The sequence below is a fragment of the Suncus etruscus genome, chromosome 3, assembly GCF_024139225.1.
Source record: "Suncus etruscus isolate mSunEtr1 chromosome 3, mSunEtr1.pri.cur, whole genome shotgun sequence".
Taxonomy (NCBI): Eukaryota; Metazoa; Chordata; class Mammalia; order Eulipotyphla; family Soricidae; genus Suncus; species Suncus etruscus.
The window spans coordinates 132,710,860-132,737,854 of NC_064850.1; the positions used below are offsets into that span (position 1 = coordinate 132,710,860).

A 26,995-nucleotide genomic window follows, 5' to 3' on the forward strand; every position below is an offset into this window, starting at 1 on the left:
TGGAAGCATTTTCTGATAAAGATTATCCAAAACCTACAAGTAAAATAATACTTAATGAAAAAAGATAGACTGGAACCACAGTGATAGCTCAGCAATTAAGGCACTTGCCTTTTACACGGCTGACCCAGGTTAAATCCCTAGCATCCTCATATGGTCCCCCAAGCCAGCCAAGAGTGATTCCTACACGCAGACCCATGAATAACCCCCTGAGAATCACCAGGGCCAAATGCCAAGTAGTAATAACAATCATTTAAAAATAAAAGACTATTTTTTTCTCTTACAAGCAAGAAGAAGGATGAGCATTTTTGCTATTTTTCTGCACACTGCTGGAAAATTATGCTACTGAACTAAGTGAAGAAAAAAATAAGCATACAAATAGTAAAGAAAGAAAGAAAGAAAATATTTATTTTATATATTATAATTATCAAAAGATCCTGGCACTAATAAGTTATTTTGTCAGGATTATAAGATTAATACACATAGGGCCAGAATGATAGCACAGCAGTAGGGAGTTTGCCTTGCATGCAGCCAATCAAGAACAGATCTGGGTTCGATTTCCAGCATCCCATATGGTCCTCCTCGTATGCCAGTAGCAATTTCTGAGTGCGGAGCCAGGAGTAATCCCTGAGCGTAGCCACCAGGTGTGGCCCAAAAAACCCAAAAAATGAAAATAAAGTCTGAAAACTATGTTTTCAATTATATAACATTTTAAAATTAAAAAATTATAGAAATATAGATGAGTGGCTGATAAGCATAAAGAATGGAAGTAGGATTGGAGGAACAGGGAGAGGAAATGAGGCTATAAAATATAAGCAAGGCAAGCTTAGTCAGACGTACAGATAATCATCTCTCTCATAGTGGAATATAAAGAAACAAAGTAAGAGAATTAGTGATAAATGCCCAAAGATGACAGAACTTCAGAACTGATCTCCAGAAGTAAACTTACCATGGAGGTAGTAACTGGAGTTGGGGAGATAAGTACTGGAGAGGACACTGGAACCGTGATGAGGGAAGTGAAAGTTTGGTGGTGGAGCATTGTATGTATGAAACTTTTCCATTAACAGTATATAGTCACAGTACCTAATTCTTTTTTAATACTTTAAACAAAAGGGAGGTGAGATGTCTTGTGTTATTAGAAATGTTTTGTATGTGGACAGTGTAAATATCTACATTTTGATTGTGATACTCAGAGTTATGAAAGATATTCTGAGCAGTGTCCCAAAGTGGGTGATATTGCCCCTTTGGTGTCCTGAAACAAATAGAGCAGGTGCCTCAGGTGCAAATAGGAAAGGGGGCATTTTCTGTTTCTTCACTTAACACATTGGCGGTGGCTCTCACTTGAATATGGCTTGATTAACAAAATTGTTTTGCCAGTGTCATCATTTTGTTAAAAGAACATATTTCTGGAGCCGGAGAGGGGCGCTAGAGGTAAGGTGTCTGCCTTGCAAGCGCTAGGCAAGGAAGGACCACGATTCGATGGCCCGGCATCCCATATGGTCCTCCCAAGCCAGGGACAATTTCTGAGCACTTAGCCAGGAGTAACCTCTGAGCATCAAATGGATGTGCCCCCCCCCAAAAAAAAAAACAAAAACAAAAAAAAAAGACCGTATTTCTAAAAAGCCACTGAGTAATTTTTTTTCCTGGGGACCATATAATTGGGAATCTTTGCAGGAAGAAACTGGCTAGAATGTAGATAGGATCAAGAATTGGTGAAGAGTGATGAGCTTAGTTGGAGAAATAACTACATTGTGAACTATCCTAACAAATGTATGAAAATGTATGAGGAAAATAGAAAGCCTGTCTAGAGTACATGCGGGGACGGGGTGGGGAGGAGGGAGATTTGGGACACTGATGATGGGAATGTTGCACTGGTGATGGGTGGTGTTCTTTACATGACTGAAACCCTAACACAATCATGTTTGTAATCAAGGTGTTTAAATAAAATATAAAAAAAATAAAAGAATTGGTGAAGGAATGCAGAGGGTAAGTAAGGGAGTTGCATTACAAATGACTAATCCAGGCTTGCTCAGTAAAGATGGTCTCCTGAGCCTTCCAGGAGTGATCCCTGAGTATAGGCTAGGAATAAGCTCTGAGAACCAATGGGTGTGTCTTCCTCCTTCCCATAAAAGAATACACAGGATCTGTTTGTATGGTTTCTTACAGCAACATGCAAACCTTTAATTATTGCATATAAAAGTTGCTGGTATTCAAGTAAAAAAAAGGTAAACATCCTTCTTCCTCAAACTAAAATATAGAGTTTGAAGTAACCAAGCTGAAAGTCATTACTGAGTGTAATGGAAATAACAATGGCCTTTCTTTTCTAGATTTTTCTTTTTTTTTGGTTTTTGGGTCACACCCAGCAGCACTCAGGGGTTACTCCTGGCTCTATACTCAGAAATCGCCCAGGCAGGCACAGGGGATCAAATGGGATGCTGGAATTCGAAACATTGTCCTTCTGCATAAAAGGCAAACGCCTTACCTCCATACTATCTCTCTAGCCCCCTTTTCCAGATTCTTTTACTCAGCATTTTAGCGTGATGTGTAAATTTTTAACTGGACAATTATTTCTTCTAAATTATTTACATTATAGACCAGAGAATTGCAATGAAATCAATTTTAGAACATTTACGAAGCTTTTGGTAAGTTTAGAAATGAGATCTGGCTGATGAGACAATCCTAGTAAGCTTTTAGCCAATAAATTTGAATTCCTTTGAACTGAGAGTAAGGACACCTAGGAGAGGGAAATATTAACTATCCAGTTGCTGCTAAGTCAGTTTGAGGTCGGTTGCAAGTTCCTAGCTAGAACATAGCACACTTTTATGTATAGAACAGAGTCTGAACTGCAAAAGAGTCCAGCACAGACCATTTTGTTTTGAAATACTTCCACCATCACTGGACTTCAGATGCTAGATCTTGTCAACTGGGAAAGCTGTAAGTTTTTAAAATTCACGTTCAATGATAATAATGATTCCTGGCATCCATTTCAGTCCATTCAGAATGAATTATTAGATACTGTGATTATTTAATTTACAGATTTACTTTATAGCCGTGAAAGAAGATAAAAATTATATTATTGTTTTTATTTTCCTCAGTTATGGTTCATCAGAATGTATTAAGATTGAGAACCAAAGATTATATGAAATTGGAGGAAATATAGGTAAGCATTTTATAATATTTTCTTTCTTTTAGTATAAAAGTTCTGTTTTATTTCTTTTTTATCTCCTTTATTTAAACATCTTGATTACATATATGATTGTGATTAGGTTTCAGTCATGTAAAGAACACCCCCTTCACCAATGCAACATTCCCATCACCAATGTCCCAAATCTCCCTCCATCCCACCCCACCCCCACCTGTATTCCAGACAGGCTTTCCAGTTCCCTCATTCATTCACATGATTATGGTAGTTCTCTGTGTAGTTATTTCTATAACTGCACACACCACTCTTTGTGGTGAGCTTCATGAAGTGAGCTGGAAGTTCCAGCCCTCCTCTCATTGTCTCTGAGGATTGTTGCAAAAATGACTTTTATTTTTCTTAAAACCCATAGATAAGTGCAACTATTCTGCATCTCTCTCTCTCTCTCTCTGACTTATTTCACTCAGCATGATAGATTCCATGTACATCCATGTATAGGAAAATTTCATGACTTCATCTCTCCTGACGGCTGCATAATATTCCATTGTGTATATGTACCACAGTTTCTTTAGCCATTCGTCTGTTGAAGAGCATCTTGGTTGTTTCCAGAGTCTGGCTATTGTGAATAGTGCTTCTATAAATATCGGTGTGAGGAAGGGGTTTTGTATTGTATTCTTGTGTTCTTAGGGTATATCCCTAGGAGTGGAATAGCTGGGTCGAATGGGAGCTCAATTTCCAGATTTTGGAGGAATCTCATATCGCTTTCCATAGAGGTTGGATTAGACGGCATTCCCACCAGCAGTGGATAAGAGTTTCTTTCTCTCCACATCCCTGCCAGCATCGATTGTTCTCAATCTTTGTGATGTATGCCAATCTCTGTGGTGTGAGATGGTATTTCATCGTTGTTTTGATTTGCATCTCCCTGATGATTAGTGACAAGGAGGATTTTTTCATGTGCCTTTTGGCCATTTGTATTTCTTTTTTATCAAAGCATCTGATCATTTCTACTCCCCGTTTTTTGATGGATTAAATGTTTTTTCTTATAAAGTTCTGTCAGTGCCCTGTATATTTTGGATATTAGCCCCTTATATGATGGGTGTTGGGTGAATAGTTTCTCCCACTCCGTGGGTGGCTCTTGTATTTCTTTTGAGTTGCAGAAGCTTCTCAGCTTAATGTATTCCCATCTGTTGATCTCTGTTTTCACTTGTTTGGAAAGTGCAGTTTCCTCCTTGAAGATGCCTTTAGTCTCAATGTCATGGAGTGTTTTACCAACATGTTGTTCTATATATCTTATGGTATCAGATCTGATATCAAGGTCTTTAATCCATTTGGATTTTACCTTCGTACATGATGTTAACTGGGGGTCTATGTTCGCTTTTTTGCAAGTGGCTAACCAGTTCTCCCAGCACCACTTGTTGAAGAGATTTTCCCTGCTCCACTTAGGATTTCTTGCTCCTTTGTCAAAAATTAGGTAATTGTATGTCTGGGGAACATTGTCTGAGAACTCAAGCCTATTCCACTGATCTGTGGGTCTGTCTTTATTCCAATACCATGCTGTTTTGATAACTATTGCTTTGTAGTACAGTTTAAAGTTGGGGAAAGTAATGCCTACCATTTTCCTTTACCCTACGAGTGCTTTAGCTATTCGAGGGTGTTTATTGTTCCATATGAACTTCATAAGTGTTTGATCCCACTTCTTTGAAGAATGTCATGGGTATTTTTAAGGGGATCGCATTAAATCTGTATAATGCTTTGGGGAATATTGCCATTTTAATGAAATTAATCCTGCCAATCCATGAGCAGGTGATGTGTTTCCATTTCCGTGTGTCCTCTCTTATTTCTTGAAGCAGGGCGTTATAGTTTTCTTTGTATAGTTCCTTCACATCTTTGGTCAAGTTGACTCCAAGATATTTGAGTTTGTGTGGCACTAATTTGAATGGGATTGCCTTCTTGACTTCCTTCTCTTTTCTATCAATATTGGTGTATAAAAAGGCCATTGATTTCTGTGTGTTAATTTTGTAGCCTGCCACCTTGCTATATGAGTCTATTGTTTCTAGAAGCTTTTTGGTAGCGTCTTTAGGGTTTTCTAAGTAGAGTATCATGTCGTCTGCAAACAATGAGAGCTTGACTTTTTTCTTTCCTATCTGGATTCCCTTGATATCTTTTTCTTGCCTGATCGCTATAGCAAGAACTTCCAGTACTATGTTGAAGAGGAGTTGTGAGAGCGGACAGCCTTGTCATGTACCTGAATTTAGAGGAAAGGCTTTTAGTTTTTCTCCATTGAGGATAATATTTGCCATTGGCTTGTGGTAGATGGCTTCAACTAGATTGAGAAAGGTTCCTTCCATTCCCATCATGCTGAGAGTTTTGATCAAGAATGGGTTTGGACCTTATCAAATGCTTTCTCTGCGTCTATTGATATGGTCATGTGATTTTTATTTTTCTTGTTGTTGATGTTAATGTTGTTGATGTTGATTTACGGATGTTAAACCATCCTTGCATTTCTGGGATGAAACCTACTTGGTCGTAGTGTATGATATTCTTGATGATGCATTGGATCCTATTTGCCAGGATTTTGTTGAAGATCTTTGCATTAGCATTCATCAGGGATATTGGTCTGTAATTTTCTTTTTTTGTAGCATCTCTGTCTGGCTTTGGTATCAAGGTGATGTTGGCTTCATAAAAGCTGTTTGAGAGTGTTCTGGTTTTTTCAATTTCATGGAAGAGCCTGGCTAGGATTGGTAGTAACTCCTCTTGGAAGATTTGAAAAAATTCATTAGGAAATCCACCTGGGCCTGGACTTTTCTTTTTGGGCAGATGTTTGATTCCAGTTTCAATTTCCTCGGTTGTGATGGGGGTGTTTAGATATGCTACATCCTCCTTACTTAAATGTGGAAGGTTATAAGTGTCCAACAATTTTTCATTTCTTCTAGGTTCTCATGTTTAGTAGTATAAAGTTTCTCAAAGTAGTCTTTGGTTACCCTTTGGATCTCTGCAATATCTGTCGTGATCTCCCCCTTCTCATTTCTAATACGGGTTATCAGATTTTTCTCTCCCTCTTTCTTTGTGAGTTTTGCCAATGGTCTATAAATCTTGTTTATTTTTTCAAAGAACCAATTTCTGCTTTCATTGATCTTTCAGATTATTTTTTTGGTTTTCCACTTCATTGATTTCTGCTTTCAGCTTTGTTATTTCCTTCTGTCTCCCTATTTTTGGTTCCTTTTGTTGATCATTTTTTAATTTTTTTGAGCTACGTCATTAAGTTATTCAGGTATGCCCCTTCTTCCTTCCTGATGTGTGCTTGTAGAGCTATAAATTTTTCTCTCAGGATATTTTCTTTTCAAAACTCAGGTTTCTCTAAGTGTATGTTGCTTCTATCATAAAAGAGCATTTGATGTTTCTTAGATAGAAAATAGCTTCTTTTATTTTTATTTGGGAGGGAACTGATGCCTGGTAGTCTCTAAAAAGCCTGTTGCCAGGGACTGAATCTAGATCTCCTGCATGCAGTTCACTTTCCAGCCCTTTTAGCTATTTCCCCAGCCCAGTTTCTGGGATTTTATTTTTTCAGGGAGCAAGTTTTAAGTTTAGTTAGGGGCCATACCTGGCAGTGCTCAAGAGCTAGTCTCACTCTCTGCTGGGGGATTTGTCCCAGGTAGTGCTCAAGGACCAAAACCATGAAGTGCCAGAATCCTGCTGCAAAGCAGGTACTCAGCCATTGAGTATTCTCTCCATTCCCAAGTTTCTGATTTTTAAACATAATATGTTAAATAGTTAGTTGCATTTTTTATTTTGTTTGGTTTTGGGGGGGGTAGTTGAGGGCACCCTGTGGTGCTTAGGGATTATTTCTGGCTCTGCACTCAGGAATTACTTCTGGTGGGGTAAGGGACCATATAGGATGCTGACAATCATACATAGGTCAGCCACATGCAATGCAAGTACTGTACCTACTATACTATTGCTCAGGCCCCAGTTGCACTTTTAAAATAGTTTCAAAGTGGTAGTTTTTAATTGATATGGTTTAGAATTTGAGGTCTTTTAAATATGACTAAAAGCTGAAGAACATCAGAGAAGAACATCATGGGAACTTACAAAAAGTTTAACTTTTACACTTTTTCCAAGTTTATTATTTTGTTTGGGTTTTCATGTCATGCTTGGCAATGCTCAGGGCCTATTTCTGGCTCTCTGATTTAGGGGTCACTTCTGATGGTGTTCAAGAGACCACACTGTGCTAGGAATAGAACCCAAAACTCATACATGCAAAGCATCCACACAACCTATTAAGCTATTTTTCAGGACCAAGTTTATTTTTATTTTTCTGAGGAGGAGGACAAAGGGAGAAGTTTCTTGTTTCTGTGTCCTCCATGTCTACAGCCATAGCACCATACCTTCTTCTTGGTTTTCACAACTGTCCACATGAAATAACCAATCCCTTGCTTAATTAAGGCTAATTTCTCTATTTGTGTTCCACTCTGCCCAAATAGAGCAGCAATCTAGTAAACCTATTCCTTATGAGTTTTTTCATTATAACTACATCAATTATATAAAGTATATATATTTATATATACATACATACATACATACATACATTTTTAATGAAGGTGTATGGAATGTGTGTAATATGTTTGGTGTTTTGTGGATTGAACATTGGGCTTCACCCATTCGAGGCAAGCGCTCTGCTGCTCAACTACATCCTCTGAAGAAAAGTATCTTAATTTCTCTTATCATTCCAAAGTCTCTATTGACCCTCTTCAGTCCTCTGCTCCACTTTGCTGCAAAAACTGTTTGAATCAGTTGTGTGTACTTCAGTTTCTTCTTCATGTTCTCTCTTTTTTTTTTTTTTGGTTTTTGGGCCACACCCAGTGACGCTCAGGGGTTACTCCTGGCTATGCGCTCAGAAGTCGCTCCTGGCTTGGGGGACCATATGGGACGCCGGGGGATCGAACCGCGGTCCGTCCTAGGCTAGCGCAGGCAAGGCAGGCACCTTACCTCTAGCGCCACCGCCCGGCCCACATGTTCTCTCTTAAACGCACTCCATTCAAGCATTCCCCATCTCTTGTCAGAGTTTCCAGAGTACTCTCATGGGATGAAATCTAGTCTTTCACCTGTCTTTTAAATTGCCTGATTTGATCTTGCAAAACACTTTCTTCATCTGGCTTCAAGGACAATCAAGCTTCGCTGACCATCCTTCTGGTGTGTGCCTCTTGTTTTTCATCTTCTGAACCTCTTAACATTAGAGTTCTCTAAGGCTCAGTCTTTGGAACCTTTTCTACACTGAACTTCCTTGGTGAACTTATATCTTTGCTCTGAACACATTTTTATGCTATTTCCTCAGATATGTATGCAGACTTCCCTCTGCAAGCATTGCTCATATCTAACCAGTTACTGGGCACACTTTGCCTTGGACACTTTGAATTTGTTCATTTCTCATCTTTGACCTCTTTCGGAGTATCAATATCACTCTCAATATGAGCTCAACATTCTTACCCCTTCATTATACTTTCCCTGTTTTACTGTTCTCTAATGTTATCACTGTCAAACGAGATTTATATTATATATACTTTTTTGCTCATTACCTTTAATCCTTTTCAGACTGTTACTTATTCTGGATACAAGTACTTTTCTATTTTATGTATTATAGTAGCTACATGCTCTAAAGTAGTGTAGGTACATAATAATTAATAAATACTTGATAAATTAATAAATAAATTAAATCTTAGTAGTTTTGTTTAGACTTTCATAGATATTTTAATCTCAGTGAATGTAAATGCTTTCCGATGTATTTTTACTGTGGATTGATCTTGTCTTTCCGATTTACTAATCACCTACCTATGCACATCGTATTCATAGGAATGAATGAAATGAGGCTTACTCTTCAATCTCATGTGCTCCTTTCCACACATAATCTTGCTAGCTTCTGTCTGTATTTTTTTTTTTGCTTGCTTGCTTGCTTGCTCTGGAAAAGCCTGTATTTTCTCTTGAACACAATTCCTCTCTCACATCTTTCTCAACAAGCTTCACACATTTAAAACCATCTTGCTTCACAACAAAAAATATCAACACTTTTTTGAAGTCTTCTCATCATAATTGTTATTATCTGTAAAACCATTGTACGACACATGAAGTGTCATAAAAGTGTTCAGTTAATTGCCTGAAATATGTTCTTACCATTTTTTAATCAATGTGGTAAGACTATGAAGCAATTTTCCTATGATTCATGTATCTGTTTTTCCACAATTTCACATGGCATTTGAATTTCTTCACAAACAGTGAGAGAACAGAAGAGAAAGGAGTGAGATAAGGAAAGAAGAAAGAGAGCAAAGAATGAAAACTGCCAAGAAACTGTAAAATGCATTTACTTATGTGGCTGAGAGAACTATATTGAACATATTGAAGTTCAGAGACATACATGTAGACAGAAATACATGAACACATACAAATATGCATTGTTTAATGAATTCTGTAATTTTCTCTTTTATTTAGGAGAGCATTGCCTGGATCCAGATGCTTATATATTGGATGTCTATCATATGAATCCTCAAGCAGAATGGGTAATTAAACCCCAGTCACCTTTTTAAAATACCTCTGAAGAAGGCGGATGTTGTTATATGCCAAGAGGATCTTACATTTGGTTGGGAAAAGGCAAAGACTGCTTTCAACATGTTGTTTCTATAACCATCTTGATGTTTTCAGTCCAGATGTTGTCTATTGGCACTGTCAACATGAACTATGGGAGAGGAGATGGTTACTCATTTGGGCTGAAACTTTCTCATGATGGCGCCTTAATAAAAGGAAAGATTATTGGACCTTTTCAGAAGAAAGGCCAGTCTAGAACATGGAACACTCAGCAGGAAAGAACCCGAACTATGCCTGGGGGTAAACGATATTCTTTACATGACAAATGCTTCCAAAGAGATGGAAGAGACTTTTTATATACTTATGTCATATACATCTATTGATCTTTTTTGAGCAAGAATGCCAGAAATACCATTAATTTTTGCTCTGCAAAATGATTCAGTTCTACTTTCGAAAGGGAACCTGTTTCTAAAATAACACATAAAATATTTATGCTCTGACTTGCTCCTGAATTGGAGGAGGAGGAACTTCTGTTTAAGAACACTGTATTGTTATGTATGTTTTACTGTATTTTGACTATTAGCATTCTGGTGCAAATGAAAATTTCTCTATCTTGGACTATTGAAAAATTGTGTCTGTCAACCTTTTACTTTGGTCCCTATAGCAAAACCTAGTTTGACAAAGAGTATTGTTCTGTTTTTATAATCCGCTTTGTGGTCAGCAGTTATTGAACCTCTAAGCTCATCATGATTATGGTGCTCAATGAATGACTTTTTGTGTTCCAGACATTCTTTCCTTTTCTGATCAGATGTATCACTGCAACTCCAACACAAAAATACCAAACTACCTTCATCGAATTGGACTTTATTCAGAAGTGCTGAAAAGTAATATTATACTCAAATTTTATATGCCGTAAAAAAACAAATGTTGCTTATGTTCATCAATCATAGACACGACCACTCTTTGTGGGCTAGTTTCAGGATATAAAACCAAATGCATATTTAGTTTGCTGAAAACTGTATCGCTATCCATATTCTGAGGATTCATTTTCCAGACATGCAATTGGCTAGAACTCTCAGTCTTCTATAGTTATAACTGAAAGCAAATCTAAAATATGCTGAGTGGGGTCAGAAATTACTACATTTCTTCTTGAGACTGCTGATGCAGTCTTGGAGCTGTGGATAAATGGGATCACAGGTCTCATTTATCCTTCATATGTGTTCAGATAAGAACCACCAGTCAGATATCTTGATGAAATTAATATCAGTTTTAATGAACTTTATTGCCCTGATGACTTGTCATAATTCAAATAATATATAGTTTTACCCACATTCCAAATCTCAAAGCATAGTATGATCATTTTAACCCAGATAGAGAAGTAATTTTATACATGCTACCTAGTGCCTTGACATCTATAAAAATATTATGTACATCTAGTATATAGTACATAATTATCATTCTGGCCACTAGTGTTGTTTTCATTTTATTTGCTTGAAATTTCAAATGGATTCAAATATAAGCATGTGGTCCACAGGTTAATATTTATTTCTACATTTCACCAGTTTTTAATTCCAAGCAAACTGATGGTACATGAGATTATATAATGAATCATATGTCTAAAAAATGCTCTGTTTTGTCATTCAAGCAACAGAAGTAAACGTTTAACTTTATCACTGCTAAGTTTCATGGCATAAGATGGCAGGAATTCATGCCTACACACATGTTTTTCTTACTGTTTTCTATCTTTAGAATAGTTAACTTCTGTTGTGTTTAATTTTGGGGGGGTAGGGAGGAGGGTTGGGTCACACCTGAGCTGTGCTCAGGAATTACTCCTGGTTCTATGCTCAGAAATTGCTCCTGGCTGGCTCGGGGGACGATATGGGATGCCAGGATTCAAACCACTGTCCTGCATGCAAGGCAAATGCCTTACTTCCATGCTATCTCTCTGGCCCTTCTGTTGTGTTTAAATACAGAGTTCACATATCTGTTCCTTTAAACTTTACTTGGGAATATTCATTTTCAAATGAAAACAGCCTGTGTATCTGTTCTCTAGGTTTCAGTAGCTACTTTCACATAATTATAGTGTGCAACAGGTCATGTTAATAGCAGAATCAGGAGCTAGAACAATAATACAGTGGGTAGGGCACTTGCCTTGTGTGATGTGACGTGGGTTCAATCTCCGGCATCCCATATAATTCTTCAAACCCTTCAGGCGTGATCCCTCAGTGCAGAAATAGGAGTAAGCCCTCAGCACAACCAGGTGTGACTCAAAAGCAAACTCAAAAGCAAACTCAGAATGACTAGATATCAACTTTCATTACATATTCAATGGTTAAGTATTGGATTAGAGAAGAATTTTCAGTATTAACACAGGTAAGTTTTATGCAATTAAAGAATAAACAGGTCCCTACAGATTAAATTTTAAAATGTCATAGCTATTGAAAAGACTATCAAGATGTGTTTTCAAATAGTCACAATAATCTATCAAAATAAATATTTTCAGCCAAAAGAGTCAAATATTGGGCTTTTACATGCAGTTAATTTTATCCCACTTTGTCCAACTGTTATTGGTGTGGAGTTATGAAAACATTTTAATCAGAATAAAAAAGACAGTATAGGGATTAAGATTTGATACCAGGTATTTTATAAGGTCCCTGAGCAGGGACCCCAAGTGGTCCCTGAACACAAAGCTAGGAGTAAGCGCTCAGCACCACAAGTTGTGGCAAACCCCTCCCTCATAAATATGCACATGAAAATATTTTTTTTAATTTTCTGTTTAGGAATAGTTACTCAAAAGAACACTAGAGCTAGCTTACTTCCACTGTTCTGCAAAGAGGGGCCCATTGTTAAGCAGCTCAGTTGGTAATATGATTCTCCAAACATTTTCAAACTGGAATAGCATCTTTTTACAATATATTAATATAAACTACCTCACTTTCCTCTTGGGAAAAACAATGGACTTTAACCATTTTTGTTACAAACTTCCCCTGACTGATGATCTAAGTCACTTCAATTAGCTTTTAATGTACATTTAATAATAAACATTTTTTTTTGGTTTTTCGGGCCACACCCATTTGATGCTCAGGGGTTACTCCTGGCTAAGCACTCAGAAATTGTCCCTGCCTTGGAGGGATCATATGGGATGCTAGGGGATCGAACCGCGGTCGCGATCTTTCCTTGGCTAGCGCTTGCAAGGCAGACACCTTACCTCTAGCGTCACCTCAACGGCCCCAATGATAAACATTTAATGATATAAAAGCTTTAAACCCAAAAATATTCTAACTAGAATCTAGGAAATACTCTGAAATCATTGTGTAGTTTGATCTTTGTATTTTTTCATTGTGCTGAGAAAACAGAATTTCAAATGTAAGAATGAATTTTCATCTCTTCTTAAGTCGATCATTTTTCAACTGCTCTTCCATAATGCATTTGACTATAAAGTAATGTGATTAAATTTTCCTTCATTATAACAAGCATATTTCACCTGTTTTTGACATATGCATTACATGCTTGGGAAGCAATTCTGAAATGGAATAGTTTCTGCCTGTTTTCTGGCAAACATCTTCAACTGTTTTCTGTAAATATGTCACTTAAAAAACTAGTATGCCATGGTTTAAGTGTTCCTTTCAAATATTTTTTAACAGTTTTATATTTACACACCCACTGTAATTTTAAAATGACATTGTTTCTTGTAGGCATTTTCCGACTGTGTTCTGAAAATATGTGAACTGATTGAAAGTCATATATCACCATAAAAGCTCTATTCTATGCTGTCTCCATCTCAAAAGTTAATATGATTATTTTGTCTCATCACCTTTCATTGTTAAATAAGATATACATTTTGTTTTATTCACAAAAATAAAGAATTTAAAACTAAATATATTATCATGGGAATTCTATTTTTTTTTTTTTTTTTGGTTTTTGGGCTACACCTGGTGGTGCTCAGGGGTTACTCCTGGCTGTCTGCTCAGAAATAGCTCCTGGCAGGCACGGGGGACCATATGGGACACCGGGATTCGAACCAACCACCTTTGGTCCTGGATCAGCTGCTTGCAAGGCAAACACTGCTGTGCTATCTTTCCGGGCCCTATCATGGGAATTCTTATATCCAACTAGTCTTGGGTGCTTGTGAATAACAGGAACATTTCCATCCATCAATGTTTTTGTCAGAACTTAGTCTCTTTCACCTACTAGCCAGATGTTAGTCTCTTGCACAAGCTTTTGTCACAGTGATTATGGGGATAATTATATGTCAGAGATAAAGTGAATGATTAAAAGTGTGTTCTGTTTGGGGGGTTGGGGCCACACTCACGATGTTCAGGGGTTAACCCTGGTTCTGTGCTTAGAAGTAGCTCCTAGCAGGTTTGGAGGATTATATGGGATGCTGGAAATTGAACTGAGGCCAATCCAGTGTTGGCCGTATGCAAGACAAAGCCCTACCTTTGTGATGTCACTTTGACCCCTAAAAGGATGTGTATGTTGTAACTTTGTTATGTATGTTAATACATAACATTTAGCATATTGTATATATATTGTATGTGTATATAATATATATCTTTTTATTTTATTTAAAGAAAACACTATCACATAGTTGACATAGTTGACCATAATACATTTGTTCCAGATAAGAGCGTGAAAATTTAAAAGAGAAAGAAAAAGTACAGTAGCAAGCACATTTGCGAAAATTACTGTATCTCCAATGAAGTCATTAATACAACTAAACTCTTATTGTTAGCTGTCCTTTCTGTTAAAATGGTGTGTACCTATAGGGATGACAGCATAAAACAAATGAAGTTGTCCCAAAATTCAAAGCACTATTACTTATGCTGCTGCTTTTAGGGGCATGTTTTCAGCTGTCAGGCTTCCTAGAAGAAGGAAGATATGGGGGAAGGTGCCCGCAGTCACTGCAAAAAAACCCTGATGATAACAGCCCAAATACCAGCGTCCCTGAAGTTTGGTCAGATCGGTGTCCCCGAAGGAAATTGCAGAGGGGTGATGAGCAGGGTCATCAAGAAAACTGTGATTGAGGACCGAAGCAATGGCGCTGTGGTAGGGCATTTGCCTTGCACATGGCTGACCTAGGACAGACTGTGGTTCGACACCCCAGCATCCCATATGGTCCCCCAAGCCAGGAGCGATTTCTGAGCGCATAGCCAGGAGTAACCCCTGAGCGTCACTGGGTGTGGCCCAAAAACAAACAAAAAAATAATGGTGATTGTAGGTGATGGATGCAGCAGGCATGGCTTTGTTGGGGCAAGGGCTTGGGTCTCCTTTCCTCCTAAGATGGCCAGCTTTCTGCTGTAATATATAATATATACTAACATATTTTATATTTTACATATATATGTATCTTTAGGACCAGAGATAGTATAAGAGTTAAAGCATTTGCCTTGCACACAGTTGACTGAGTTTGATTTCCAGTACCATGAGCACTATGTTCCTCTCCTACCTCTGCCTCGCAAAAAAGAACACCAGAAAGTGTTATCATAGGGAAATAATTTAGGAAAATCAAAAACACCTCCTGTGGGCCCGGAGAGATAGCACAGTGGTGTTTGCCTTGCAAGCAGCTGATCTAGGACCAAAGGTGGTTGGTTCGAATCCCGGTGTCCCATATGGTCCCCCGTGCCTGCCAGGAGCTATTTCTGAGCACACAGCCAGGAGTAACTCCTGAGCACCACCGGGTGTGACCCAAAAACCAAAAAAAAAACAAACAAAAAAAAAACACCTCCTGTGCAAAACTAGTTTCCATTGAGAACCCTTTTATCTTCTTTTTTTTTTTTTTCGGTTTTTGAGGCTACACCTGTTTGATGCTCAAGGGTTGCTCTTGGCTAAGCGCTCAGAAATTGCCCCTGGCTTGGGGGGACCATATGGGACACCGGGGGATCGAACCGCGGTCCTTCCTTGGCTATCGCTTGCAAGGCAGACACCTTACCACTGGCGCCACCTCGCCGGCCCCTGAGAACCCTTTTTTGGAAGAAATCTTTGTATGTTCCTTTTCTAACTGTCCAAGATTCCGGTCTAGCCAGTGACTTCAGTGTTTGAAAGGGAAGTAGGTTGCCTGTGAGGTGCTACAGTTGTTAGATTGTAGGTGATGTGTTAAAGTGAAGACTGGATGGTAGTGACAAGAAAAATGTCTTTAGGAGGCTTGTAGAATTTTGGCATACAGCTTGTTAGAAAATGTGGAAGAAAAAATATTGAAATAATAAAACAAAAGCTTTGTTTCAGTTCCTGGGATTCCAGCTGAATGTGTCATCTTGGTCCATGTTTCTCTACATGATTCTGAAATTGTGACCTTATTTTAGATAAAATTAACCAAGATAGCCTAACCTAGTTCAAAGTGGGAATGAAATGAAGTTATATATGGAAACAAATTTATCTTAGCTGCAAGTAATAGAGATTCTAGAGGAAATCTAGTTCATATTACATTTGATGGCTAGAGGAGCTTTTTTTTTTTTTTTTTTTTTAATGGGATGCAAGACAAACACCCTACCCACTATACCACTGCTTTGGCCCTGCCACTTATTTCTTGTTTTATTTTTTAAATTATCTTTATTTAAACACCGTGATTACAAATATGATTATAGTTGTATGATTACAGTCATGTAAAGAACACCCCCCTTCACTAGTGCAACATTCCCAAGACCAATTTCCCAGATCTCCCTCCTCCCCACCCCACCCACACCTGTACTCAAGACAGGCTTTCTACTTCCCTCATTCATTCACATTGTTATGATAGTTTTCAGTGTATTATTTCTCTAACTGCACTCATCACTCTATGTGGTGAGCTTCATGTCATGAGCTGCACCTACCAGCCCTCATCTCTCTTATCTCTGAGATACTATAAAAAATGTCTTTTATTTTTCTTAAAACCCATAGATGAGTGAAACCATTCATGACTTACTTCACTTAGCATAATAGACTCCATATACATCCATGTATAGGAAAATTTCATGACTTCATCTCTCCTGAGGGCTGCATAGTATTCCATTGTGTATATGTACCACAGTTTCTTTAGCAACTCATCTGTTGAAGGGCATCTTGGTTGTTTCTAGAGCCTGGCTATTGTAAATAGCGCTACAATGAATATAGGTGTGAGGAAGGGATTTTTGTATTGTATTTTTGTGTTCCTTGGGTATATTCCTAGGAGTGGTATAGCTGGATCGTATGGAAGCTCAATTTCCAGTTTGTGAAGGAATCTCCATATTGCTTTCCATAAACATTGTACTAGACAGCATTCCCACCAGCAGTGAAAAAGAGTTCCTTTCTCTCCACATCCCCGCCAGCACTGCTTGTTTTCCTTCTTCGTGATGTGTGCCAATCTCAATGGCATGAGGTGGTACCTCATAGTAGTTTTGATTTGCATCTCCCTGACAATTAGTGATGTTGAGCATATTTTCATGTGCCTTTTGGCCATTTGCCTTTCTTCTTTTACAAAGTGTCTGTTCATTTCTTCTCCCCATTTTTTGATGGGGTTAGATTTTTTTTCTTGTACAGTTCTGTCTGTACCTTGTATATTTTTGGATATTAGTCCTTTATCTGATGAGTATTGGGTGAATAATTTCTCCCACTCAGTGGATGGTTTTTGTATTCTGGGCACTATCTCCTTTGAGATGCAGAAGCTTCTCAGCTTAATATAGTTCCATCTGTTTATCTCTTCTTCCACTTGTTTGGCGAGTGCTGTTTCGTCCTTAAAGATGCCTTTAGTCTCAATGTCATAGAGTGTTTTGCCTACATGTTGTTCTATATATCTTATAGTTTCAGATCTGATATCAAGATCTTTAATCCATTTGGATTTTACCTTCGTATATGGTGTTAGCTGGGGGTCTGAGTTCGCTTTTTTGCAAGTGACTAACCAGTTGTGCCAACACCACTTGTTGAATAGGCTTTCCTTGCTCCATTTAGGATTTCTGCTCTAGAGGAACTTTTTATTACAGCTACAACTACAAATCTTGAGCTATTTACTTAAAAGGTTAATGTCACATGACAGATGTCTTAGAAAATAATATTATAGCATAAAATTATAAAATAATATTGCCATTATAAAGTATGGCATTTATATATTTATTTTTATGTTTATATATTTATATATAAATATATAATATATTTTATATTTATAAATTTACATTTATTTATTTATTTTAAAATATTTTAAATATTTATATATTATATCTTTATATATTTATATATTTATATATATAAAGAAATGACATTCTCAGAAACATTCCTTAGTGCAATTTTTCCCCTACCCCTCGTCCAAAAGCTCCAAAGAAGATGCAGAAGCATAGATTATTGTGAACCTGCTCACAGGCCTTAAAAGTCTTTCTCAAAATCTACTGTGGCCAAGAACTCTGCTTTCCACTTGGGAAAATTTAATAAACCCTTACTTCTACTATAGGAAACTTTAACCTGGCTCAGTTACACAAAGCCCATCACCAGTTCTGATAAACAGTCACTGATCTCCACCAACAATGACTTGAAGTCAGTAGAATGTATATGCAGAGAACAGAAGTCTCAGATCAACCCCCAGACTTCAACTCCATACATGTGCTGAAGCATGTTGCCTAAGAATATCCACACTCATCTACGAATAGTCATGCAATTTGTGAAAGAGGTCACTATTTAGCCATTTATGTTACTTGAAAATCTCTATAGAAGACAGGAAATACGTCAAAGTTCTGCTGTGAGTGAGAGATTGATATTATGGTGAGTAGCAAGAAGCTGAAGCTAAAAGCAGCAACTGATAGCAACTTCTAGGTCTGTCCAGAGTATACATATTTCTCAGGTGCAGTGCTAAATTAACATCATGTTTGTTTTCCTTTAACAGAAGGCACTCCTGAAAGCTGTGGTACTAACATTATAACCATCTCCTTGAAAAAACAATGGAAAAGCTAACTATGTTCAAACTGGTAGTTCTAGGTACAGGCATGTCTCATACATTGCAATTTATTGCTCTTTGGAGATATTCTGGTGGTTTGATTTTGCCTTATTTTGTTACTAATTGCAGACTTATGGCAATCTCTCATCCAACAAGTCTACTGGTATCTTTTTTCCAACAGCATAAACTCATTTTATGTCACTTTGTACCACATTTTGAAAATGCACAACTTTTTTTTAACTTTATCAGCTTTTTTTTTAAGCATAGGACCCCTCATCCAACCTTAGCCCTAAAAAGCCTTTTCACTAACTGCTGTAGTTGGCTGCTAGTCTTTTTTGTCTCTTCAGAAGTAGTGAGGCAAATGCCTTTTCCTTGAGGAAGAAAAATTTATGATTTGTTGCTTTTGCCAATTACAAAAATGTTGGAGAGGCGGTGACAAAGCTATTGCTACTGTCATCTTTCATATGAATAACATCAAAAGAACTAGATTGTGGGGCCAGAGAGATGGCACTAGAGGTAAGGTATCTGCCTTGCAAGCGCTAGCCAGGGGAGGACCGTGGTTCGATCCCTGGCGTCCCATATGGTCCCCCCAAGCCAGGGGTGATTTCTGAGCGCTTAGCCAGGAGTAATCCCTGACCATCAAACGGGTGTAGCTCCCCCCCAAAAAAAGAACTAGATTGTCTCTCTTTGTTGGTAATCACACCAACTCTTCCCAGAGGAGCACCCCTAGTCATCATGCACAGGTTACCAGTGTTAAATTTGATAAAATCTGTAATCTTGCATTTCCAAATCAGTCTGAATGGTGTTACTAACTTTAATGAGAGTGTTACTAAGTGATATCATGTGTCACTAAATGAGGCATTCCTTTGTTGCCCACAAAGATCCTTACTTTGCAATATATATATAGCCTTTTTGGTAACGAACAGCAAAACATCCTTTGGTACCATAGATCAGGGAGAAATTCTCTCCAGTCTTATCAAGACTGATGATAACTATAAAACCTGCTGGTTGGGTTATATCCATGCAAACATTACCATTGATCTTAATGAATGATTGCATAGAGATCTTCACTTCACCTCCTGCTAGAGCATACTTAAGCCTGTCCCTTAGGAAAATGATTAGTGGAAGACTCTCAGTTTGTGGGGGCCTTTGAATGGACAAGGAGCAAGCATCCTTGTCAATTTATCAAGCATTCAATGTTTTTGGAGCTGCCACACCACATCAGCTGTTTCTTGGAACCATGAGCTATGTTTGCCTTGGGCAAAGAAAGAAGACCACCTCTTCTGGCATTCAGAGAAAATGCTTAGAGGATGCACCAAGCACCTTATTTTTTAACTTCGTCAGTATTTTATATGATGATGATCTGTGCTCAATGAGTTCCTATTGCAATGATTTGGAGTCTTCATATACCACGCCCACCTAAAGCAATAGACTTGCTATTGTGTTCTGCCAGCCTTACCAATAGCTTCTCTTCCTCCTGGGTCTTCCTAGTTCCTGAGACACACAATATTGCAAGTAGTCCAGTTATTTATAATGACTTCAACATGTTCAAATAAAAGGAAGAATTGCAGATCTCTACCATGAAAGAGAAAGCTAGAAATAGTTTAATAAGACATAGAAAACCAAGATGAGACCAGCCTCTTGGCAATTAGCCCTACCATGAATACAAAGGAAATGTTTTAAAAGCCAAAATCTAACCTAGAGCAAGGCTCCACCTCTGCAATTTTATGAAGGTTGAGAAAAGTGAATAAATTGCTTAAATTTGAAGCTAACAAATTGCCTCAAGATAGTTAAAGAAAAAAGAATTTTCATAATATAAAAAGGAAGGTAAAGTCTCAATCCTTCTGTAGAACCTGCAGCAACTATCCAAAAGATATAACTAAAGTAATTAATGGAGGTGTTTTCAGGCATAATACTTTTTTTAACTGGAAGAAGATGTCTTTGAATCTTATTAGTAGACAGAGAGAATTCTGTGCCTGGCATTCAAAACTTTAAAGGACAGGCTGACTTTTTTTGCTGGTGACTAAGGCAGCTGGTTACTTGAAGTTGAAGCTGATATCTATTATTATACTAGGGCCCTTCAGATGTATGCTAAATATTCTTTGCCCTGAACTGTAAAAATAGTACAATAAAACCTGGATGGTAGCACATCTGTTCACAATATGGTTCACTAGATATTTTGAACCCACCATTGAGACTGCACAGAGAAAAAATTATCTATTTCAAAATATTACTCTTCACTCACAGTTCACAGGATCACCTAAAACCTGTCAGACAGATGTACATGGAGATTAGTGTTTTCTTGCCTTCTAACACAATGTCCCTTATATATGTCATGGTTTCAGAGAAATTTTGATTTTGAAGTGCTACTTAGGAAGAACATTCTATAAAGTTTTAGCTGCCTTGAATAGTGATTCCATGAATGGATCTGGGCAGAGGAAATGGAATACCTCTGGCAAGTTTTCACAATTCTAGATGCCATTTAGAGCATGTCTAACTAATAGTAAGAAGTCAAAATATGAACATTAACAGGAATTTTATAGAGTTGATTCAAGCTTTCACTTATGATTCTGTAGGGGTTTTCATTTTCATGGGGGGCCATACCCAGTTGTGCTCAGGGCTAATTCCTTCCTCTGCTCAGGGACTCACTTCTGGAAAGTTTGGGGGTACTATATAGGGTGTTATTCATTATATCTGGTCAGCAGCATGCACAGCTACTAATCTACTCACTGTACCAATGCAAAAGTCCCTAACCTATAATTTTGAAAGCTTCAAATCTTGTAAAGAATTCAGTCAAAAACTTCATATGGAATCCTCAGTCAGTAAAGAGAAACTGCCTGATACTTTCTAGTTTTAGATCACAAGGAGGACAATAAAGGCAGTGCCTTTGCAGGAACAGAAACAGCAGGACTTTTGGCAACCTCAGTTAGTGAATAATGGACTCAACCACCAGTTATGCAGGCAGTCATGAGAAAGAGAAATGAGTACTGAGAGACCATTAGGATCTTAGCCTTACTGTCCTGTCCCTGTCCTTGGCATTAATTTGAAAAGTCCACCTCTTTCAGACTCATTCACAGCTTCTTTAAAAAAATTTGCCAACTTGGATGAATGTTTTCATACTTTACACATGAGAGCTTGAAACCCCTGACCATTGTTCTGTACATTGTGCTGTATCTCAGTGCTCAAAGTCCCTCACTCTTAAGCCCTGTTCATAAATAAGCTACCTAGGGAAAAGAACACAAAAGACAGTAGAAATAATTACAGATGTGGAAGAAATAGCAAGAGAAATAATTATGAATACATGAACACATGTTATGACAAAACTGATATATAGGGATTACTTCTTACAGATGAGCAAAAGAAGTGATCTCTTGACCTGAAATCTTCCATCAACATTGTTGATTGAATTGACAATAGTGTGTTATACAGACACACACACCATCCTACACACAAACACATATATACACCCCACACACAAACACACGCATGCATACATAACACACACACCAGGAGTATGTTTAGCAATAAGAACACTTGCCTTCTATTTGTCAGAGCCCAGATGCAATTCCTCACATGGAACAGAAAAACAATTAAGTATTACATAAGCTTATTTGTTAAAAATAGATGAAGAGGGGGCCGGAGAGATAGCATGAAGGTTTGCATTGCATACAGAAGGACGGTGGTTCAAATCCCGGCACCCCAGATTGTCCCCTGAGCCTGACAGGAGCAATTTCTGAGTGTAGAGCCAGGAGTAATCCCTGAGCGCTGCTGGGTGTGACCCAAAAACAAACAAACAAAAAAAAAGATGAAGAGTTTGAGAGGATTAATTCCAATTCTGAAAAAAGTTCTACCATAGGTAAAATACTATCAAAGAGCATTTTGATTCTCTGTCTACTACAGAGAACCCTTTCATGAGAGAGTAAATTAATATGGCAAACTTCATCGTTGTTTTACTTTTTTTTTACTTTCAATAGCTACCTAGCCTTGAGAAATCACAATGCTCAATATTCTGCAGTTATCAACACCAAACAAGACTACAGGCAGATTAGGACTAACTGAAGGTTCTAATGATGATTAGTAATTTTTTAGCAATAAAGTATCTTTAAATTCAAGCATGTAAATATTTTAGACATACTGCTTGTCACATTATAATTTTATAGTATAGTAAAAAGATAATGTGCTGCACAAGTAACCATAAAGTTCATGTGACTCTATTGCAATATTTATTAAATTACAGTGATCTGAGACAACCTATAATATATATTCCTGAACTGTATTATTTAATTTTTGTTTGTTTTTTGGGCCACACCCAGCAGTGCTCAGGGGTTACTCCTGGCTGTCTGCTCAGAAATAGCTCCTGGCAGGCATGGGGGACCATATGGGACACCGGATTCGAACCAACCACCTTTGGTCCTGGATCGGCTGCTTGCAAGGCAAACGCCACTGTGCTATCTCTCCGGGTCCGTATTATTTAATTTTTTTAAAATTCTGTAACACCCTTTCCATCCCATGTGAGGAAAAACCAAATGCCCAAAAGCAACAGAAAAGAACTGTTCTTTAGTAGGAAAGTGAGAGGGGAGGAGACCTTGAAATAATAATGAAGGAATCCTGACACTGGTAAACAATTGGTGTTTGAATTTTATGTGGAAAACCCTATCTTTATCACCGTTGTAAATCATATTGCCTGGAATAAAAATTTTTTAAAAGAAAAAAAAAACACTGGAGTGATAGCACAAGGGATAGGGTGCTTGCTATCCTGATTAGATGTCTGGCATCCCATATGATTCCTGAGCCTGCCAGGAGTAATTTCTAAGTGCAGAGCAAGAAGTAAAGTCACCAGATGTGGCCAAAACCACCCCCCCCCGAAAAAGATGTAGTTTATAAATAAGCTTCATTAGAGGAAATTGAAAATTATTAATATTTGTAAAAAGAATATATTTTATCTCAAAGAATAAAACTTCAGGGATTGTCCACTTAAAAAATGAACAAATTGTCAAAACTGTTACATTAGTGAAGAACTTAAGATGTAAATAAATTAAAGTTTTTTCCTTCTCCCTAAATTAAGTTTTCTTTACCAGTCTTTGTTTTGTTTTGTTTTTTGGGGGGTTTGCACACCCAGTGACGCTCATGGGTTACTCCTGGCTATGTGCTCAGAAATCGCTCCTGGCTTAGGGGACTTTATGGGATGCCAGGGTGTGGAACAGCAGTCCATCCTAGGTTAGTGCGCGAAAGACAGATAGATGTCTTACCTCTAGCGCCACCACTCTGGACCCCTTTACCAGTCTTTATTGGCACTAGAAGCAGGCAGTTATCTGTGATTGGGACTACTCTGTGTGCTGACTGATAAATAGCATCCTTGACTGCTATTCACTTCTCAGCCACCTATTCCTTCTTGTTCAGTTGTGTCACCAAAAATATTTCCATATAAATTCACCCAGTGGGTAAAGTTTTCTTGAATTAAAGCCAGTAAATAATATAAGTTCTCTCCTTCACAAATATTTTGTCTGGCGCTAACATGTTCCATTCATGTTTTGCTTCCAGAAAATGAATATTCATAAGAATGACTTTCCTTTGTGATTCACTTTGCTTCTTTTTTGGTGAGGAGTCCCTCAAGAGAACCAGAGGTTTCTCTCAATGGTTCAACTACAGCACCATAGAAATCAGTTCTTCTTGGGCCCTGGCATACAGTGCAAGGGATCAAAATGAGTTTGACAGAATATGAAGTATGTTCTTGCATGCCTATATTATCTCTCTGACCCTTCTTCTCTCTCTTTTCTTCAAGAAAAACTGATACATTTTGGGAGGAAAATAAAAGCAAAGAAACTTAGATCTGCCTGAGTTCAGAGCCTCTGATATCAGGCAATAAAAATCTAAAGGCAAATTTACCTGTGTTTCTAGAAATATAAAAGGGAAATGTACATCAGCAAAGTATTTTTCACAAGTAGTCTTATGATGTTGTGAGCACTGTAGCAATGAAAGTTGCAAATACTATTAAAGACAAGTCTTACAACAAATTCCATAAAACACAAAAGATGCAATTTCTATTTCAGTTTTTAAAAATATTTTATTTTAAAGTATCATGATTTACAATACTGTTAATTAGAGGGTTTCATGTGTACAACATTCTAAGGTGTCGTCCACACTCAAGGTGACTGACTGTTTTCTGGAGACCTCAGATTCCATATCTGTGTTGAAAGACAGGAGAGGTGTAAAAAAAAAAAACCAAGAAAAATCACTCTTGGGGCCAGAGAGATAGCACAGTAGTAGGGCATTTGACTTGCAAGTAGCTGAACCAGGACCAACGGGGGTTCAACTCTTTGCATTCCATATGATCCCCAGTGCCTGCAGGAGCAATTTCTGAGCAGAGAGCCAGGAGTAACCCCTGGGCACCGCCAGGTGTGGCCCAAAAACCAAAAGAGAGAGAGAGAGAGAGAGAGAGAGAGAGAGAGAGAGAGAGAGAAAGAGAGAGAGAGAGAGAGAGAGAAAGAAAGGAAGGAAGAAGGAAGGAAGGAAGGAAGGAAGGAAGGAAGGAAGGAAGGAAGGAAGAAGGGAGGAAGGAAGGAAGAAGGGAGGGTGGGAGAGAGAGAAAGAAAGGAAGAAGGAAGGAAGGAAGGAAGGAAGGAAGGAAGGAAGGAAGGAAGGAAGGAAGGAAGGAAGGAAGGAAGGAAGGAAGGAAGGAAGGAAGGAAGAAGGGAGGGTGGGAGGAAGAAAGAAAGAAAGAGAGAGAAAGAAAGAGAGAGAGAAAGAGAAAGAAAGAGAGAGAGAAAGAAGAAAGAAGAAAAAGAACCTTGTTCTAGGTACCTGGTGGGATCCAGGTTTGGGACCTCCTCTGCTGTGATTTATTCCTTCAAGTTTGCGCTAATTTTAGCAGTGGTCTGCTATACAGGGTCAGGATAGGCCAACCAAGATGAGAAGGACGACTCTCAATGTGGAGTCACTAAAAGGTGTTGTATTACCAGCTCTATGTAATTGACAGTCCTATGAACCCAGTTAGAATGACTTTGGGACTGGCACATGGATATAAACTGGGGGATCAGTTGTGTACAAGACAAGTGTATTATCTCCAGCCCCTCTTGAATATTTTGGGGTTTTGTTTTATTTTGTTTATTTTTTGTGGGGTGGACATCCTGCTGTGCTCAAGGATTATTTTTTAGCTCTGTGCTCAACAGTAATCCTTAGTGGTGCTGGGTATCAGAGATCAAATCACATTTGGAACCAACACAGTTGTATGCCCATGTGTCATCTCCTGTACTACCCTCCAGCAATTTTGGATGAGTTTTATACTTCATACATGGCAACATGTTTTGTCAAGTAATATATATGGTAAAAACAAAAGTTAGAAGATTCAGGGGCCAGAGAGATAACACAGTGGCAGGGCATTTACCTTGCATGCAGCCAACCCAGGAGTGACAGTGGTTCGATTCCTAGCATTCCAGTCCCTTGAGTCTGTCAGGAGCGATTTTTGAGTGCAAAGCCAGGTGTAACTCCTACGCACTGCTGGATGTGCCCCCCCCCCCCAAAAAAAAAAAAAAACCAGAAGATTCAGAGGATATCGTTATGTATTGGGGGTGTGTTTCTTAGTTTAACAATGATAAGCTATTAAGTAAACGGTGATAACTTTAAAAACTCCTCCTGGTCTTTGCTTGCTTAAATTTTGGCCCCACCCCTTTTTTCTTATCTTCTTATAGAACCACATAACTTGAACCATCTTTGGAGGATACCAAGACCAAATAGTTGTATGATCATTAAGTAGAAATAAAAAATGATCAGACTTAAACACCAAATCCAAAGCCAACAACAACAGAATCAATATCCAATCTACAACAAGCTAGACACAGAAGGGACCAATTAGACTAGCAGCCCGGGGGCCAAAGGCGGGGCAATATGGATGCATGCTGGGAACCAAGGTGGAGGGAGGACAACATTGGTGGTGGGAATGCCCCTGATTCAATGTCGCTATGTACCTAAAATATTAAAGATAAAAAAAAAAATGCTTGATGCAAGAATGGTTCTGGCTAAAATAAAGTGCCATAAACCTATTCTTTCATGTCTATAAAATCTTACCAATTATGTAAGCAGAGACCATAGCTTTTTTTCTATAGTCATGCTCATGTATGTGATTTAATATTTAATATTTTTATAATGAAGTATTGTACACCACAAATTTGACAAAAAAGCTATTTCTAGGGGGAAAAACCGTACAATTTCTATTACATTCTGTAAATTTTTGCTTTAAGCAGCTTCTGTGAATACCAATGACATTATCATGACTTTATCTTCCCATGAGGAAAATATGTTTTGTGTGTGTGTGTGTGTGTGTGTGTGTGTGTGTGTGTGTGTGTGTGTGTGTGTGATTTTTGGAGCCACACTTGACTATACTGAAGGCTTATTCCTGATTTTGTCCTCAAGGA

At 38.0% G+C, this 26,995-nt stretch overlaps 1 protein-coding gene and 1 pseudogene across 1 annotated transcript in view; one reads left to right on the forward strand and one right to left on the reverse strand.

Moving 5' to 3' along the window:
* The window catches only part of ARHGAP28 (Rho GTPase activating protein 28), a 189,430-nt gene extending 179,702 nt beyond the window's left edge, over positions 1-9,728 (forward strand). The window contains exons 18-19 of the mRNA XM_049770195.1: positions 3,093-3,157; positions 9,617-9,728. Of these exons, the coding sequence (XP_049626152.1) occupies positions 3,093-3,157; positions 9,617-9,711 (160 nt within the window). The 3' untranslated portion in view covers positions 9,712-9,728. The remainder of the gene's footprint in view (positions 1-3,092; positions 3,158-9,616) is intronic.
* A 9,129-nt stretch (positions 9,729-18,857) lies between these two features.
* On the reverse strand, positions 18,858-19,780 carry LOC126004465 (40S ribosomal protein S4-like; annotated as a pseudogene).
* Between the last annotated feature and the right edge of the window lie 7,215 nt (positions 19,781-26,995).